The 18,420-nt window shown below is 29.5% G+C and overlaps 1 protein-coding gene, 1 non-coding gene and 2 pseudogenes across 4 annotated transcripts; 3 read left to right on the top strand and 1 right to left on the bottom strand.

Moving 5' to 3' along the window:
- The first annotated feature begins 4,269 nt into the window (after positions 1–4,269).
- Trnav-aac (transfer RNA valine (anticodon AAC)) lies at positions 4,270–4,342 on the top strand. Its single transcript has one exon. It is a non-coding gene; the product is annotated as a tRNA-Val (tRNA).
- A 709-nt stretch (positions 4,343–5,051) lies between these two features.
- On the top strand, positions 5,052–7,222 carry LOC149889240 (uncharacterized; annotated as a pseudogene). The gene is made up of 3 exons (XR_016453034.1): positions 5,052–5,349; positions 5,423–5,632; positions 5,708–7,222. The product of XR_016453034.1 is annotated as an uncharacterized LOC149889240 (transcript).
- Positions 7,223–8,362: 1,140 nt separating this feature from the next.
- Positions 8,363–11,126, top strand: LOC145189233 (uncharacterized; annotated as a pseudogene). Its single transcript, XR_016452915.1, has 4 exons — positions 8,363–8,698; positions 8,772–9,993; positions 10,090–10,365; positions 10,455–11,126. The product of XR_016452915.1 is annotated as an uncharacterized LOC145189233 (transcript).
- A 5,197-nt stretch (positions 11,127–16,323) lies between these two features.
- On the bottom strand, positions 16,324–18,121 carry LOC149889241 (uncharacterized). Its single transcript, XM_090089348.1, has 4 exons — positions 17,982–18,121; positions 17,473–17,708; positions 17,178–17,337; positions 16,324–16,745 (listed from the first exon to the last, which is right to left on the bottom strand). Exons 1-4 carry the CDS (start codon positions 18,055–18,057, stop codon positions 16,600–16,602), a joined length of 618 nt encoding a protein of 205 aa, XP_089945474.1. The 5' UTR covers positions 18,058–18,121; the 3' UTR covers positions 16,324–16,599.
- Positions 18,122–18,420: the final 299 nt, after the last annotated feature.

Below are 18,420 nucleotides of genomic sequence, written 5' to 3' on the forward strand. Positions count from 1 at the left end.
ATATGAGTTATTTCGAAATGTATGTTTTTTTTTAATTGATGAGTTATTTCAAAATTTATCCTTTTTTTAATGCAAACTAAACTTAAGCTAAAATTACACCTTTATATTAGTAGCTCTGGTCAAAAAAATAGAACTTTTGTTCTCATTACTAATAAAGAACAATTAATACTTCGTATGTCCGCCTTTTGCGTTGATCGCACAAGCGAATCTCCTGGGAATTGATTCATATAAATTTGTAATGAAGTTTTGTGGAATATTGTCCCACTCTCTTTTTAATATTCGAAAACTTTCTTCGACATTTTTTAGAGTTATATTAAGCCTTTTTTTTTTATCCAAATAATCCTAAACATGTTCAATAATGTTCAAATCTGGACTTTGAGGAGGCCAGTTCATTATTTCGAGAACTCCCTCCTCACACATGTCCTGTAAATATTTTTTGGCCACTCGGGAACAATGTTTGGGACCATTGTCTTGCTGTAGAATGAAATTATTACCAATTAGTCTTATTCCAGATGGTATTGCATGATGTCTTAAAATTTCTTTATACTGTTCTCCTGTCAGTTTGCCATCAATTCTGATTAAATCACCTACTCCAGATGATGAAATACAACCCCAAACTAAAACAGAACCATGCTTGATTATTGGATGTAGACAATCAGGGCGATAAGCCTCTCCTACCCTTCTTCTTACATACTGTTTTCTTCTGCTACTGAACAATTCAAATTTTGACTCATCTGTGTATAAAACATGGTTTAACATTCCTTGCGTCCAATTATTATGCTGTTTTGCATATTTAAGTCATTTTTCTTTATTGCCACGACGTAGTAAAGGCTTCCAAACTGCAACACACCATCTTAACCCAGCTTTTAGCAAATGTCGTTGAATGCAAGATGAGGAAACATTTGTCCTAGTCGCAGCCTGAAGTCTTGGGCTAGTTCACTGGAGGTTTTTTTCCGATTTCGCAGGGACACATTTTTTAAATACTTTATGTCATGTTTTGTAAGCTTTGAAAGTCTTCCACTTCGAGTTTTATCCTCAAGAGATCCCGTGTTTTAAAATTTTATTATAACTTCTCTAATGGCTGTCCTTGAATATTCTGTTTTTTGGACAATTTGTCGTTGAGAATTCTTCATAAAACACGATAATTTTTATGTTCCAGAAGTGGAATTTTACCCATTTTATTACTTAAGTAGCAATAAAAATAATAATACAAAAAAAAACAAAAAAAAAACAACGTAAATCAGAAGAAGTTTCGCTCTTAAAAAAACAAAAAATAATATTAAACACAAAGTATCTATGAAATATCTTTGTAAACTACACTATCATCTAATATGAAGCCTTCACATCAATAAATAAACAAAAATGCAAAAGCATGCTAAAAACAAAGGAGCTGATATGAATTGGGTTTAGATCAGCATACAATAAAAATAAACACGTTAGATATCTAAATACAAAAATTTATGTAAAATTTTGATAAATATTGCTTTTGTTTATTTAAATTGTGTTTAGTATTCTTTGAAGTTAGACATTATTTTGTGTAAAAAAATAATCGGAAGCTATTATTCAAAATCTGTTAAAAAAAACAAGAGTTTTAATAAGCGGGCTAAAACTTATTCACAGTACTGTATATGAAGATAAAACATCTTGACGATATATAGCTTTTGGGGCGAATGTGCAATAAAGTAGTTTATTTATTTTTGTAACAGGTAAAAATGGTGAGATATTCAAAGGAGAGGGCGGGGGAGGAAGGAGGAAGAGTGGAAGGGGAAAGGGGTGTGACCAATTCAACTTTGAATTATTGTTTCATTGCAATGCAATATGACAAAAGTTCGCGTTCTATCTTTATATATGTGTATTTATAGATGCCATAAAAAGAATACCTTTTGAATGCAATCGTACCAGGCAGCTTTTATATTATTTATAAATTTAAGCACATTTCATTGATGTGATCCGTCACTAAAGAATTATTCTTTACTGACGGATCACATTACAAATGAATCTGTATTTATGTGATGGGCCATTCAATTGATAATGCAGTTAAAACAGCGATGATATCCATGATGAACATACTATCCTTGATTAATCTGCGATGTTTCTGAGTCTTGCAAAAAGTGCTTAAGCTTTTATTACTTAAGCCTTTTCATTACAAAGTTATTTTCATATTTAACGTAAAAGTTGATGCCAAATTCATCCACTTTCAAAGTTACGAATGGTATACTTTTTGGTGATCAATTGAAGTGTGTTTGCAGTCTGGTAACGTGCTCATACGCTTCTTAAAAGAGAAGCATTAAAGATTTATATTGCTTTAAGTTTTGAGCTGCCAAACTAAAAAAAAGATTTTCATTCAAAAAAACTCAAAAAAGATTTCAGTTCTTTTTTTAAATTTAGTAAACATTTTTTTTTTTTTTTTTGCAAACGGCAAATTTCAAAGCTTTAAATTTCATTTTAAAATCTCGTTTTAAAATCTTATTAATATATTTCAAAATAGAGATTTTTTTAATATACAGTGGGTTGCATAAATATAGAGTCAGTTGTTTTTGTTTTTTTTTAAAATTTAAAACAAACAAAAAAAGTTAATAATTTCAATTGTTTTAAATTTTATCAACAGTGGTTTTATAAACAAAATAAGAAAAAAAAATTTTCAAAAGAAAATAATTTAAGATATAATTCCAAGGCCTGCTGTAATTGCGCAACACTGGTTTTGCTCTATTTCACCAATCTCTTGTCTATCCAAGTCCAAATGTTCTCGATGAGATTGAGATCTGGAGAACGAGCTGACCAAGGCATGACCGTAATGTTTTTCCGATCAAGCCACTATTTAACAGAGATCGCAGTATGAGCCGTTGCGCCATCGTGCTGAAAAATCAGTTGTTGTCGTCTTCCGTGAAAAGCTCTGGCTTTTGGTAAAGATTTACTTTTGAGGGTCTCTTTGTAGTTGCACTGGTTAATTCTGCCATTATAAATGTTGTATGACCCTGTTCCTTTATGGGAGAAGCATACCCAAATTCCGACTGATCCTCCTCCGCCCTGTATCCTTGGTACAAAAAAATCCTCTTTGACCTTTTCACCAGCCAGCCTCTAGATGATTTATCTTGACTTGCGATTCATCACCTCAAAATTGGATTCGTCGCTGAAAATGACTTTAACCCAGTCTTCTACAGACCAGTGAAGTCTTTCTCTACATCACTTTAATCTTTGTAAGCAATCTGAGATACGCAAGAGTAGTTTTCGAGTAGCAACATAGAAATTTTCTATAAAAATGGCTAGTGATTAATATCAATTTTCAATAACCTATCCTAATAAGCACCACGAGTCGCCTCTTTTTATTATTGAAGGTCAAGAGTCCTGTAAAGGCTTTGTATGGTCAAAACTTAATAACCATTTCTTGACGCAGTGGGATGAATTGTGCCTCAGAGAACATATTGAAATGGAAGCTGTTGCCTATTGTCTTATCACTTGACAAAACGTCTTAAAAAACAACATTAAGATCAACAATGAGTCAAGACCGGCTAACTAATCTCCTAGTTATATCTATTGAACACGATCTTGCAAAAAGTCTGTGCTAGGACGAGGTCATTGCGAATTTTGCTATCAATAAAGCCCGGAGAGTCAATTTCTCTTGAAGCATTAATTATCTATTACATTTAAAACTTACAGTTCCTTGCAATATAAATAAAGTTCAATAACATGTCTATTTGTGCATTTCTTTTTTAATATATTTTAAAAATTATTAGAGGCTTTCTCGACCCACCCCATCAGAATTCAGTAAAAAAAAATTAGCATTTGGACAGTACTCAAACTTTTTTGGATTCGGTCGATATGATAGGGAGCTAGTTAAATTTTGACAACAGGCGTCATTAAGGATCGCGGCGGGCCTGGACATATGTAAATATATGAGAGCGTGTAAAAAAAAATTACAAAGCGTGTAAAAAATATTAATGAGAAGTCATCAGAGATATGTAAATATATCAATTATACTTTGGGCTTCAAAAACCAAAATCTTAAAATAAATACGAAATAAAAGGTCCAGTTCAGTGTTAAAATTGAAGTCAAATACGATCCTCTATGTTGTTCCAAGAGTTAGAGCACTAAATTGTTTAATGCTGAATTTACCATGGCTATAAACACCCTTTACTGAGTAGAGGCATGCTCAAAATTTTTATTTCGGAGAGAAATGAAAACCACATTTAAGATAAGCGAGCTGGTCCTGTTTTTCTAAAAGAAAGTTTTGTTTATATTTAGTTTTTTTAAATTATTGACTGAGTATTTAGTTCCATAGTGTAGTGGTTATCACGTTCGCCTAACACACGAAAGGTCCCCGGTTCAAGCCCGGGTGGAACTAAGTTTTTAGGAGACTGTCTATTGGATTGAATTTTTATGTTTCAATATATTACATATATTAAATACGTATATCTTATATAAACGTATACTATATATATAGCATAAAATAAATGTGTATATATAACATATATATATTATGTAGAAATATTATATAATATATCTATAATAATAATATACTATGTTATATATGTATATATAACACTAACATACTATGTTCACTGTGAACTAAAGAGACCGCCAGGTTTTATGTCGTGGCACTCAAACCAAATCCTTACTATGTAATAGTATTATCCATATTGTTTCAAAAAAAATTATTTCTGAAATCAAAATGCGTTGCTATCATACAATTTTAGATATAACTATATTCTAAAATTGTAATAAAATTTTTTAATTTTTTGCCGAATCTCTAACTTAAAAAATTGAATAAAAATTTTTTTTATCACTGGAAACCACTAAAAAAAAATTTTTATAAAGGAGGTTTCTTAATTTATTTCATAACATTTATTTTTTAGTATAATGCATCCAACTTTATGCATCTTTAATAATTATATAATAAAAACTTTAATAAAAGATAAATTAAATGTTTTAATTTTTATTTTATCTAAAACTTTTAACTAATGCAATTATTACATAAAACGTTACCTAATTTACCCCCTATTTTAACTAAACTAATATATTTCATAAAGGAGAAAATAGTTCAGTTCGGTAGTTAAATAGTTTTAAATGTCGGAAGGTTCAATCGCTTAATCTTATTGCTATAAGTATTTTCTTTAAATAACTATGAATTCTACTTGTTGTTGCTGCTGGGAAAAGTATGGCGAAAGATCTACATCATTAAAAAAGATGAATAAAAACTTAGAGGAACAAGTTCAGCTGTTTATCTTTCCAGGATATTCGATGAAAAACGAATGCTATACATCAGTTGTTTGTTCTGGGTGCAGAAGAAATCTTTATAGACTTAAAAAGGGAGATTCGCCTCGTGGTGAATGGGGAGCTAAAGTAGCCAAAGTATATTTAATGATTTTTATGTCCTAATTTTTATTATTCTTACTTTCTTTTTCATAAAAGTTCCTTTATTTAGGTTGAGTGGAAAACTCTTTTGAGAAGTTCTTCCAGTGCCAATGCCACTCTTCAAGATGAGACAATCAATTTACCTAAATCTGAATCAAGCTTATGTTCTTTTTGCTATACATATCTTGCACCTGGTTATCCTCATAACTGTAAACCCACCAGTGCAGTGACTAATATTATTTCATTAGCATTCCTACTAGGTTCTCTTCAAGCTGAGCAGGTAAAAAAAAATTTTTTGGTGATAGTACATAAATATTAACTACAAAAGTTATATTTTAGTACAAATTATGTTTAGGTTGCTTCTGGAATCATAAAAAGTAAAATGGCTTCAGAAAATTTGATTGATGGATCTACTTTTTGTTTGTCTACAGGAGGAAATCCTCTTAAAGTCACAATTGGCACACCAGAAAATAAAGCAAAAAGAAGTTCTATCCAGCAGCTTTCCCTTGAAATAATCAAGCAATTACAGGTTGTACTAGAGCTGTCAAATAGAAAAACAAAAGAGATGGTTGCTACTCTACGCAAAGGTTTAGGAAGTAAACTATCCATAGAGCCTAATATTTTTGGTTGTCTTTCTGAATTAGAAGATTATATTTCTAATTACTACTATGTACAGAAGTGTGCATTTGTTGACAGTATAGGACATGTAACTTTAAGAGATCTTGTTTATGTTCAAAATACATCAGATTTTGTGCTAGAGTTGTTAAAATTACGTGGTTTAGATCCAACTTCAGCCTTTATAAGAATTTCATTGGATGGTGGTGGTTCATTTTTTAAAGTGATTATTAATATCTTTGATTGTCATAAGAATAATGATGATTCAGATGAGTTTTTGAATAGTGGTGTACAACTCACAATTTCTAGCTATTGTTGAAGACATTCCTGAATCTAATTATAATTTGAGGCAAATTATAGAAAAGTTAAATTTGCAATGTGTCAATTTTTATGTTGCTTTTGATCTAAAATGTGGAAATGCATTATTTGGCTTATCTGGGCATTCTGGGAAAAGAGCTTGTTTATGGTGTGAGGGAATATCCAAATTAGATTCAGGGAAAAAACGAACTCTCGGCAGTATTGATTATTGGTGCAATAAGTATTTAGAAAATAAATCAGTTAAACCATCCATGAAAGACTTCATGAACTGCATTAATCCTCGAATTTTGTATATTGATCTAGATCCAGATACATTAATTGAGCAACTAGTTCCTCCACCTGAACTTCATTTATTAATTGGTTTTGTTTCACTGCTAGGAAATTTTTTGTTGGATGTCTGGCCAGGATTTGATGATTGGCTAAAGTCGAGAAAAATGTCATTCAGAGAGGCTATCAAGGTAGAGGCTGGGACGGAAATAATTCAAACAAAATATTAGAAAACTTAGATTCCCTTGAAATAAAAATGTTAGAGTCATTTACATGTTTGGTTCCAATTGTTCAGTGTTTAAAAGATTTTCGTAATGTAAAAAATAGTTGTTTTTCTAGCAAGTTACAACCTGGCATCAAAGAAGCAATAACAAAGTTAAAAAGTTCATTTCTTTCTGCACAAGAGGTTGCATTAAATTTAAATAAAAAAATTAATACAACATGGAAAGTTCACATTCTACTGTGTCATGTACAGCCATATGTGGAATACCATAACAAAGGATTAGGAAACTTTGCTGAACAATGTGGGGAAAGTATTCATGCAAAGTTTAAACCAACATGGAATAGATTTAAGAGACAAAAAGAGCATCCAGATCATGGTGACAGGCTATTATCAGCAGTGGTAGATTTTGGAGCAAAAAGAATTTAATTTTGATTATATTTATGTTTATATCTGTGTATATATATATATATATATATATATATATATATATATATATATATATATATATATATATATTAATATATACTTTTATTAATTCACTTCTTTTATCAATCCACAGATATGTGTGTACACATATATACATGTAAATGATATATAAACATATATACATTTATACATGATAAATAAATATGCAAGTATATATTTTTATGCATACTTAGGAAAATATGTATATTCATGTCTGTGTGTACATTTATTTAAGTATTTAAATGGATGTATATAAATTCATATTAATCATAAGTGTATACATATATTGGCATGAATGTACTGTTACAGATATTTATAACTGTGCTATTGTAGATGTTACTTATGTATGAAATTAAATAAAAGCATTTATGCTTATTTTTTTCAGAGTACAATTTCCATATTAAAAAATTTAAACAATTTGATGTAACAGATACAACCAAAAATTTAATAATATTAAAAAAAAAACGACTTTTAATTTTATAAATGGGCCAAAACCCCCTCAGGCTTACCCTTTTGCCCCGTTTTTGACCTTTAGCACTTTGTCCAGATTTTAAAAACTAACTTTTCGAAACCTACAGGACAAATACTTTAATGTTCAAAAGGTTTTACATGAGTGCCACGACATAAAACCTGGCAGTCTCTCTGGTTCACAGTGTGTTGCATATGTATGTATATATGTATATTAGGGTGTTTCAAAAAAAAGTCATGTCTGAAAAAAAAAAAGAGCCCTAGCTTATCATCTGCCCAGACCATGATTTAGTACTAAGGATTTTTTTTTTTATTATTTTTGAAAATCCTAAGAGTCCCTCCAGGGGGTAAAAGGGGCAATTTTTAGAGCGTTTTGTACCATTTTTAAAAGAGTTTGGAGGAAGTCTTAACATTAAAATTTTCAAATGTTTTTTTCATATTTCTGTTTGTAAAGACCTAGTTAATCTAAATAAAACGGGCTCTATTCTCAAAAAAATAAAATAAAATTCTAAAAACTGTTTTAAAAAACCCAAAAATCCATAAATATATAACAAAAACAAATATTTTTACGGTGTACTTATTTATATATTTTTTTAAATAAAATTTTAAATCTTTTCAGTAAATAATGTTTTATTTAAATATATGTTATATAAAACTTTGTTTTTAGATTAAAAATAAAAAAATTGTTAAAATGCCACCGAAAAAAAAAGTTAGAAGTAATAGATTGGTTGAAATATTTTTAGTTAAAAAATATATCATAAAACTTCCAGCAAATAAATTTGCAACTGCTAAAGAGGTAATTCAATATTATCTCTTTCTACGAAAATTAAGATGTGAAGCAAAACTTAAGTGCTTAGTAGGTTGTACTAACAAAAGTTCCTCTTTCATACCTAACTGCCCAGTTGATCAGTTTGACTGCTGCATATTATCTAAACTAATGGGTCCTTGGATACGTGGTGGATTTAAGGTGCTTACAATACAAAAGCTAAGGTAAGTTTTATCATTGAACTCTAAATCAGTTTAATCCATAAACCATTATACAAGCAAATATTATTTTTTAAAGGAATAAAGTTGAGAAACTGTTAAAAGAGTGGATGAAATTAAAAGATAAAAGAAAAAGAACAAATCTTGCTGAAGTAAAAAAAAGACATTTATTTGAAGAACAAATGAATAAAGTATTTTGGATTGGAAAACATCCTCATGTTATGTTTGAGGAAATATTAAAAGATAAAATGAGAAAAGTGAAAGACAAGGAAGAAGATATTGCTTTCTTAAAAGACCAGCTTTGGGAAAGGAAAGGAAGTCTTGGAGGAAAAGATAAAAGATATGAGTATTCTGTAGGAAGAAAGAAAAGAAGCAAATCAAATTTAGAAAAAGAGCTATGTGTAGAGTTAGATAAAAATGGTTTAGATTATCTAAGTTCTTCTAGTTACACTAGCGACGATTTAGGCCAGGAAACAGATATCGACTTTGATTTTAATGAGATTCCTAATACTCAAAATTCTGTTCTTCTTCCTAAAAATATACTTCAGTCTACTGCTCATACAGCAGTGGGAGAGGGTATAACACCCCACCAACATACAGCTTTGATTAGTAGTGTTATTGTCATGGCTGGTGGTTCTGTAGCAAACTTTAAGTGCTCTAAATCAACATCTTATAGAGCTGCAGAGAACATAGTATCTGCCGGAGCAACAGAAATAAGGGAATATATAAAAAACAGTGTAGTATCATCAGATTCACTAATGACCATACACTTTGATGGAAAAATAGTAAATGAATTGACGGAAGGAAAGCAATTAAAAAAAGATAGAATTGCAGTTTTGGTAAGGATTGATGGGAAAACAGAACTACTTGGCATTCCTCCAATAGAGTCTAGTTCAGGGGTTAATCAAAAGCAAGCTATTTTTGAATTAATGGAGTTTTTTGGATTAGGAGATAAAGTTAAATGTCTCTGCTTTGACACAACTTCAGCAAATACAGGAAGATGGCAAGGTACTTGCATGAGATTAGTTCAACAGATTCAACGCCCATTGTTGCTGATTGCATGTAGACATCATGTAATTGAGCGACACATAACTCATTTCTGGAAGATTTACCCTAGCAGCGAAACTTCTGGTCCAGAAAACAAACTATTTGAATTTCTAAAAAAAAATTGGAACTGTGTAGATACTGAAACTAAGGAGCTGAAAAGACTAATAATACCACCTGGAACATGGATATATAATCAAAAATTAGCTGCTATTCAGTTTTTTACTAATGTGATCAATTCAAAGATCTTTAAAAAGGTGCTATTATAATTTTGATTTTGTTTATGTCTATTTATTCTAAATATTTAAAAGAAACGATTGTAACAAATTAAAAATATATTAAAAATTTATTAGGATGGAAATGTTAGAAAAGAATGCCATGAGCTAGCTGAACTTACTTTAATGGTTCTATCGTCAAATAGGTTTAAATTCCATTTACCGGGACCAGTTCACCATTCAAGATTCATGGGAAAAGGTTTATACTATTTAAAATTGTATCTTTTAATGAATGAAATTCCAAACCTGACTAACAAAGAAAAAGAAGAAATAACTGGTATGGTTTTATTCATATCTCTTTTCTATACAGAGTGGTTTCTAAATGCAGAGTTAAGTTCTTTAGCACCAGCACAGGTATATGGTCTTTTAATAATTTATTGAGAGGTTAGAAAGCTTGCTATTGATTAAAATGATTCAAAATGTTTATTAATACTGTTTATTAGGATATGAAAGCTTATTAAAAGCTAAATACTGTTTATTAGGACATGAAAGCTCTATTCTTAGACATACTTGGTATTTGGATCCCACTTTGGTAGTTTTTGCTCTAGCAGATGAAGAATGTAGGGAACGTGGTGATATGGCCAAGAAACTGTATAGTTTACCAAGATGTCCAAATGAAAATTTCCCTTTGGAGCGCCAAATAATGGACCAAGCTATATTAAAAAGCCTTAACTTCAGTAAAGATGAGCCTCCTAGTTTAGCTCCATTAATAACAGACAAGTCGTGGCTAGTTTTTGATATGCTTAGACATGGAAAAGCAGAAACTCAATGGATGAAAACACCACCAGAATTTTGGAAATTCAATGATTTTTATCTAGAATTTAAAGCAACAGTAATTGGACTGATGTTGTTAATGACTGCTCTGAAAGGGCGGTAAAATTAGTTCAAGACCTAATAAACAGAGCATATTCTGAGGAGAAAAGGCAGGACACCCTTCTCTTCACAAATGATTACAAGAAAAACAGAAAAAGCAGAAAAAAAATCGATTATGAAAATGCTGCTAGCAGAAAAAAAATCTAGTTTTTTATTTTACATTTTTTTCTTTAACAAATTTTTAATCTGTTTTTAATTTGAAAAATTACTTTGTTTTTAATAGATAGCTGTAATAAAGATGATCATAAATTAACTAAGATTACTGTATTTCAATTTAAAACAAATTTTACATTGGATTTGAAGTTTTTTGTAGTTTCATAAATTTTTATTTTTTTTTTAGTTTTCGGAAAAAACCATTTGGTTTTGAATATTTCATTACAAAAAATATTTAATCATTTCCTTATTATTCATTCCCAGGCCCTCTTTTTTTATTATTTCCTAGAATAAACTCTGTAGCTGAATACAAGTGAATTTAATATAATACTGCATCGAAAATTTAATCGAAAATAAACCTACTAATATGAATTTCAAAAAAATATTGTTTAACATTTATGGGTTTTATAAAATCAAAAAAACCCTAAATTTAGGATTTTTTAAAACAGTTTTTAGAAGCTTTTTTTTTTTTGGAGAATAGAGTCCGTCTTATTTAGATTAACTAGGTCTTTAAAAACAGAAATATAAAAAAAAAATTAAAAATTTTAATGTTAAGACTTCCTCCAAACTGTTTTAAAAATGGTACAAAACGCTAAAAAAACTGCCCCTTTTACCCCCTGGAGGGACCCTTAGGATTTTCAAATATAAAAAAAAAAAAAATCCTTAGTACTAAATCATGGTCTGGGCAGATGATAAGCTAGGGCTCTTTTTTTTTTTCAGACATGACTTTTTTTTGAAACACCCTAATGTATATATATATATATATATAAACATATATATATATATATATATATATATATATATATATATATATATATATATATATATATGTTTGTAGATCTGCAGTGTTATATAACTTTAGTGAATTTACGGCTAAAGCGAAAAGTTGTAAGTTGGCACATGTTGCCAACTAGCCACGCGATCATTGTATCAACTAATCCCAAAAGCTTTTTGCTCACAAAATGGCTCATAAATCCCCAAAAACGCGAAATATTGAGAAACACAAAATGTGACTGATTAGAGTGACACCTACATTCAACACCTACATCTATTCGAGTTTAATTGTAGCTAATGCTATCGCTTTTTAAAATTGAAAAAGTAATATAGTTACAAAATTTACAAAATTAGTAAAAAAACACAAAAATCGTTATAAATTCTATGCGAATGCGCTTGTAGCCCCGTAATTAACAAATATGTTATTTTTATTAATTTTCTGCCTAAAATAATATCTAATAAGGGAATGGATTATTGAAATTAAAAAAAACAAAACTTTTTCTATATATATAACCACAAATCTGTTTATTGACGCATTTCCTCAGATTTCGGTCCCGTAAATAACGGTTAAATGTCATGAAAATAACAACTTTATGTAAACCAATGTTAACCATCGTTTAAATAAGAAAACCATCAAAAACACTTAAACATTTAAAAAATTCAATATACAAAGCCTTTTATAAAACCATTTTTTAATGATTGCAGAGCAAATAAACACTAAAATTTATGTTTATTTTAAAAGATTTGCATACTTTTGTCTTGAACCCCTAGAAAACCCAATATGTCGGTTTAGTGAGTATTAGCATGAAGAAAGCGGTTTCAAAAAAAGTGTCCATGTCAGTGTGGTATTGATTCTTTGGAGAATATTATTAACTGGAAACAGTAGCATGGTGATAACGGAAGTATGAAGCAAATAGTTCAAAGCATTTCAGGGGTGAAAAACTTGAACGATCATCTGCGTTTATCGATGTCAAACTTTTTCACTCACAGTTTTATTTAAAGACATTAGCGCAAAAGATTCTAAGAAAAATAACGCGAAATGGTTTGAGTCAAAAAAGCAAAAGGTTCAAAATACACAATGGAATTAAACAGCAGATAATAATTTTTACTTCTGTGGCTTCGTCTCAAATCAAAAAATAGTGTCATACAACTGTTTTTGACTCTGCAACTGTTAGTGAAACATCGTTAGTAAATCTTGATAAAATAATTCAATGCTTACTAAAAGATATTTTTGGGTTAAGTCTTTGGATAAATATATAGGATTGCCAACAAATGAAACTGTAGTAGTTATAGAAAAAGACCTATGGATGGAGCACCCAGCTAGCCAGCCCGTAAGGTACCCGGGTGGGTCCCAGCCGGGGCGCAGGACGGGGCCCTACGGGTAATCCAGGCGGATCCCGCCGGATTTTGTCCGCGGGATCCAGACGGGATCCTTCCGGAATATCCGCCAGAAAACGCAAACGGGACCCAGCCGGGACCTAGATGGTATTCAGCTGGGATAACCCACATGGATCCCACAATTATTCCAGGTATTATAGGTATAATAATAATAATAATAATAATAATAATAATAATAATAATAATAATAATAATAATAATAATAATAATAATAATAATAATAATAATAATAATATTAATAATAATAATAATAATAATAATAATAATAATAATAATAATAATAATAATAATAATAATAATAATAATAATAATAATAATAATAATAATAATAATAGTAATAATAATAATAATAATAATAATAATAATAATAATAATAATAATAATATTGATAATAATAATAATAATAATAATAATAATAATAATAATAATAATAATAATAATAATAATAATAATAATAATAATAATAATAATAACAATAATAATAATAATAATAATAATAATAATAATAATAATAATAATAATAATAATAATAATAATAATAATAATAATAACAATAATAATAATCATTATCGCTATGTCACATTACTAAGTCCTGTAACTGTATTGCTAGCAGATAAGATGCATTTTATTAATTGAAACAATAACACTACCAAAAATAATTGCTAAAACTGAGAAGCGGTTAACTATATGCAAGAGTCTATTGAAAAAAAAAAAGCAATTACAAGTCATAAACTAAGAAGCTTTCAAAAAATGCACCAATAATATCATGTAACATACAAATGATGCAAATCGCAATAATCCATCACTGCAAGTCATAACTGATTAAAAATATACCAAGAAATACACATCAATGCTTACAAGTAATAACAATTAGTTAACTAAATTTTCAACGAGCATAACTGAATTAAACAAATAAGAGTATATGAAATAAGATCCTGTGTGCTATAAGGCAAAAAATTTTTACAGGCTAGACAAACCAGTAAAATGTATACAGTGCTTGAAAAACAGATCACATTGTGTACTATTTTTAATAAATCATAACTTAGACCATGGCAAACAGTTTGTAAACTCTTAACTGATGCTAGATTAAAAAACATTGTTCACTGTTTAACATTTGTAACTGCATCATCAGGAACTTGTATTACATTATTGACTTCTGTTGCATTCTTTCCTTTCGGTTTCGGCTTCCTTCCCCACGATCCCGTGAATTTCCAAACCACGTAGAAAGTTACTTCTCAAGCATCTCCTTGGTTGTGTCCTTAGTGGCAAAGTTCTGTTTAGCAGCACCTAAATACATATACAAAAATTATGCTGATGCCGCAGTATACATTTTAAATTATTATTATTATTACACCATTTAGCAAGTATTACTTTTCTGGGCTAAATGTTGTGATCTAAATAAATAACTCAAGATTAATATGTTGTTGTTAAATGAGGGCATACAAATTTGAAGTGAATACTTACTAAACAAAATCTGAAAGTGTTGCATTGCTCAAAATTTGATTTTGCTTCGTTGGCCAATCAAACTACACTGTTGCGCTTGCTTAGATGTCATTAAATAGGCCATGTTTTGCTTGATAAATTGTGTTACCTTCAAGTTCTACAATCGAACCAAGAATTAGCCAGAGAGAAATATTTGGGGTGTTAAATAAAGGAATACCATCAATATTTCTGTGAATTGTAAGCTGTGTAATATCAGATGAAATTGAAGATTTATTTAGAAGCATGATTCTTCTTTCACATTTCTTGCCATTTCAGCAGCAGTTTTTCTACGTTTTGTTCTGTCTGAACTCATAATAAGGTTACTTATATCTTTTTAATTTTACAAAATGTTTTTCTGTTATTTAACAAAATTAACAAACAATAAATAGATAACAATATAATAACAAATAATATAAAAAAAGAACATGGGTAATAAAATCTTATAAGGTTATAAATATTCCCCAATTACCAAAATAGTTTTATTATTATAAATTAAATGAAGATAGATTTTATAAATTATATGCGATAAAAATTATTAACAACGTATATGTTGCTTTTTCGTGGCGAACGCAACGTTTCAACTCTACATTTTCTCTTCTAATAAAAAACTCCCATCCACAAAAAATTCGCCTTCAATTTACACTTTACAAATCAACTCAAATATGTCCATAAAAATACCGCTCAAAGTATGTTTATAAGATTTTAAGGAAACTGCGCAATGTCCACTCTTTGTAATTGCAAACATAACGAAAAAATAATGAACTGAAATACCTAAAATACTGTTAGTAAAAAAGTTATCCACAAATATATTTTACTATAATTAAACAGTAAAAAAATTGTTCTTATCCGACAATCGTCATTTGAAAACGGATAACTTTAAGGAAATATTTGGAAAATATATGCAAAAAAATATATACCAATATTTGAAAAAGAAACAACATTAAAGCGTAAAAGAAATATAATATTAACAAAATATCGCAAAAACTTTCACACAACAAAATGGCAATTTCAAACTTCATCCCTGAGGTAAATTCTAAAACAGTCGATATGTGGTGTTAACGCCCGGGAAAACCGTACGGTTCCCGTCTGACTCCCGGTGCCATAACCCGGATAAAAACCATACCAGATCCCCGGTTCAATACCGTACGGGACCCGTCTGACTCCCGGTACCATAACCCGGATAAAAACCATACCAGATCCCCGGTTCAATACCGTACGGGACCCGTCTGTATAGGCTAGCTGCCCAGTTAACCATTTCAACTGGGTCCCAGATGGGAACCAACTGGGGAAAATACTGGGACCCATCTGGGTATCCCTTATGGGTCCCATCTTGATTCTGTCAGTGGGATCCAACTGGGTCCCATCTGGGATTAGTCTGGGTTTTTGACGGGAAATCCCATATTGAACCCAGACACTTTTTCATTTACCGCGGGTTTTCTCATTTTTTTATAGTTTGTTTTTCGCAGATTTTCTGTATCTCGAATCTGCGAAATGTGACAATATTTTGATTAAAAAGCGACGCATTTTTTATATAAAACTAAAAAGTAAAGGTTATTTATATTAAATTCGCTGTCAGGACAATAAAATGTATTAGGTCTAACTTAATTTTTTCGAATCAATTGAAAAAACAGATTTGAATTTCATGATATTTTTATGCAACAAAAAACTGTTATTATACAATGATTTGAAGCAAAACTGTTCTACTATAGTAATATTCTGCCACAGTAGTTCTCTCATATCGCCACCATAGTCGCATGACAAAAATTCTGCTATAAAGTTTATCGTTTCGCTTCTTTAGTGCTTTCGTCCACTTTTACACTAATTTTATAAATTAAAAATAAACAACAAATTTAAAAATCAAAATAATTTTAAATAAAAATTTTATTTTCCAAAATATTCGGCAAAGAACTATCCGGTGACATCTTTTAATCTATTATTTCCCTTTTTTCGACAATCACTACCACGGTCCCGTGAATTAGAAAACCACTTTGAAAGTTCTGCCTCAACTTGCTTTTTATTTGCATCTTGAGTTGTTGCATTGACTTTCACACTACCTAGAAAAATTTTTTTTTTTTTAAATTTTAGACAATAGCTTGAAGTACACTTCATAGATATGAGTTTAATTACTAAATAAATTTAGTTAACAAAAAAATAAATAAGTCATGACCTGTTGGTTTGAAAAAACCAATGCTAACCCACCAAAAAGTTATAGATTTCTGCTCACAAATTGGAATTGTTTTGATTATGACCATTTCAGGGTCAAAATCAAAACAAAAGTGGGCAAGCTGATTAAATTTTACAATGTATTACAGTGCATATATGCATGCATGCATGCATGCATGCATCATGCATGGATGTATGTATGTATGTATGTATGTATGTATGTATGTATGTATGTATGTATGTATGTATGTATGTATGTATGTATGTATGTATGTATGTATGTATGTATGTATGTATGTATGTATGTACATGTATAGACTCACTAAACAGAACTTCAAACAAATTCAATGTTTTAAATGGTTGCTTTTGATTTTGTCCAGTAAGATTTAACTTTCTAGAGAGATCATTGCCAAGAAGAAATTTCATTGATCGTTTTATAAAGTTGCAAAGATCAACTCCACCAATTTCAGCTATCACTTTAATCTACACAAAAAGTCTAAAATTAGTTAGAAAATAATTTAAAAAATTAGTTAGATAATTATTGAAAAAATTCTAATAATACAAAAAAATACTTAATGAAAAAAAAAAAAATTATTTGAAAACATTTATCTTACTAACCATACATTTCTTCACTAGAGGATCTACCAACTTCTGATCCATTATCAGTAAATCTTCATGTGTCAAAATAGGTAATCTAATATCTTCTGGAAGCTGACATAAACTTGCATTTATGCCTTGGTCTCGTTGCCCTAGGCTTTGCAAAATAGCAGAATGGACTTTTAGGGTTTGTTTTATGTCTTCAATTTGTGTCAAAATTGCAGTTAATATTGTGTTAGTCTGACTAGTACTTGCAGCTATAAAATAACAAATAAACATTAATTTTGAAAAATAAACTTTTAGATAATTTTGATAATTATGAAACTTATAAATAACTTATCAATAACAAACAAGTTCAATAAGTTATTAAATTTTTTTTCCTATACTAAAATGAAAAGGAAGATATAAAAGATACATTTTTTCCTGGAAATTTTTTTTCATTATTATACAACTCATGGAAAAAAAATATTTTTTAGCTACATTAAAAAATTGGCTTAACAATAAATATAGAAAAAAACATAAAAGCTTACTGTTAGCAGAGGAACTGGATGTCGGCATATATGTTTTATTTTCAACAACAGTTGCTAAATCAAGCGCAACTAGCATAATCAAAACATAAATTAAAAAACAAATAAACAAAAATGGTAAAACTTATTAACTCACTATTATGACGAGTAATTTCAATATCACACTCATTCCAATCAGATTGCTGGAAAATATCAGAATGTTTTACTGATAAAAATGAAGGAGGAGCTGGCTTTGGTATAATATGAATTTTTAGTAGCTGGCTTTGGTATAATATGAACTTTTATCAGCTTGTATAATATTTATTCTAAATATTTTATAAATTATTTAAAGAAATTAATAAATTCTTTGAGTAGAAAAGCAAAGTGTACATAGACACTGCTGCATATATAAACATATAGTCATATATATATAAAGTATAAAAAATAGCATATATATAAATAT

The sequence above is a fragment of the Hydra viridissima genome, unplaced genomic scaffold (genome assembly GCF_058129835.1).
Source record: "Hydra viridissima isolate aposymbiotic clone 2 unplaced genomic scaffold, HvirCarnegie_v1 scaffold_5, whole genome shotgun sequence".
NCBI classification, from domain to species: domain Eukaryota; kingdom Metazoa; phylum Cnidaria; class Hydrozoa; order Anthoathecata; family Hydridae; genus Hydra; species Hydra viridissima.

Bases quoted from the DNA above. Each gene is read 5' to 3' on its own strand.
- LOC149889241 (XM_090089348.1), bottom strand. From the start codon at position 18,057: ATGCTAGTTGCGCTTGATTTAGCAACTGTTGTTGAAAATAAAACATAT. The intron at 17,709-17,981 runs GTAAGCTTTTAT...GTTATTTTATAG, and splicing joins ATCCAGTTCCTCTGCTAACA to CTGCAAGTACTAGTCAGACT. The intron at 17,338-17,472 runs GTTAGTAAGATA...CTTTTTGTGTAG, and splicing joins CTCTAGTGAAGAAATGTATG to ATTAAAGTGATAGCTGAAAT.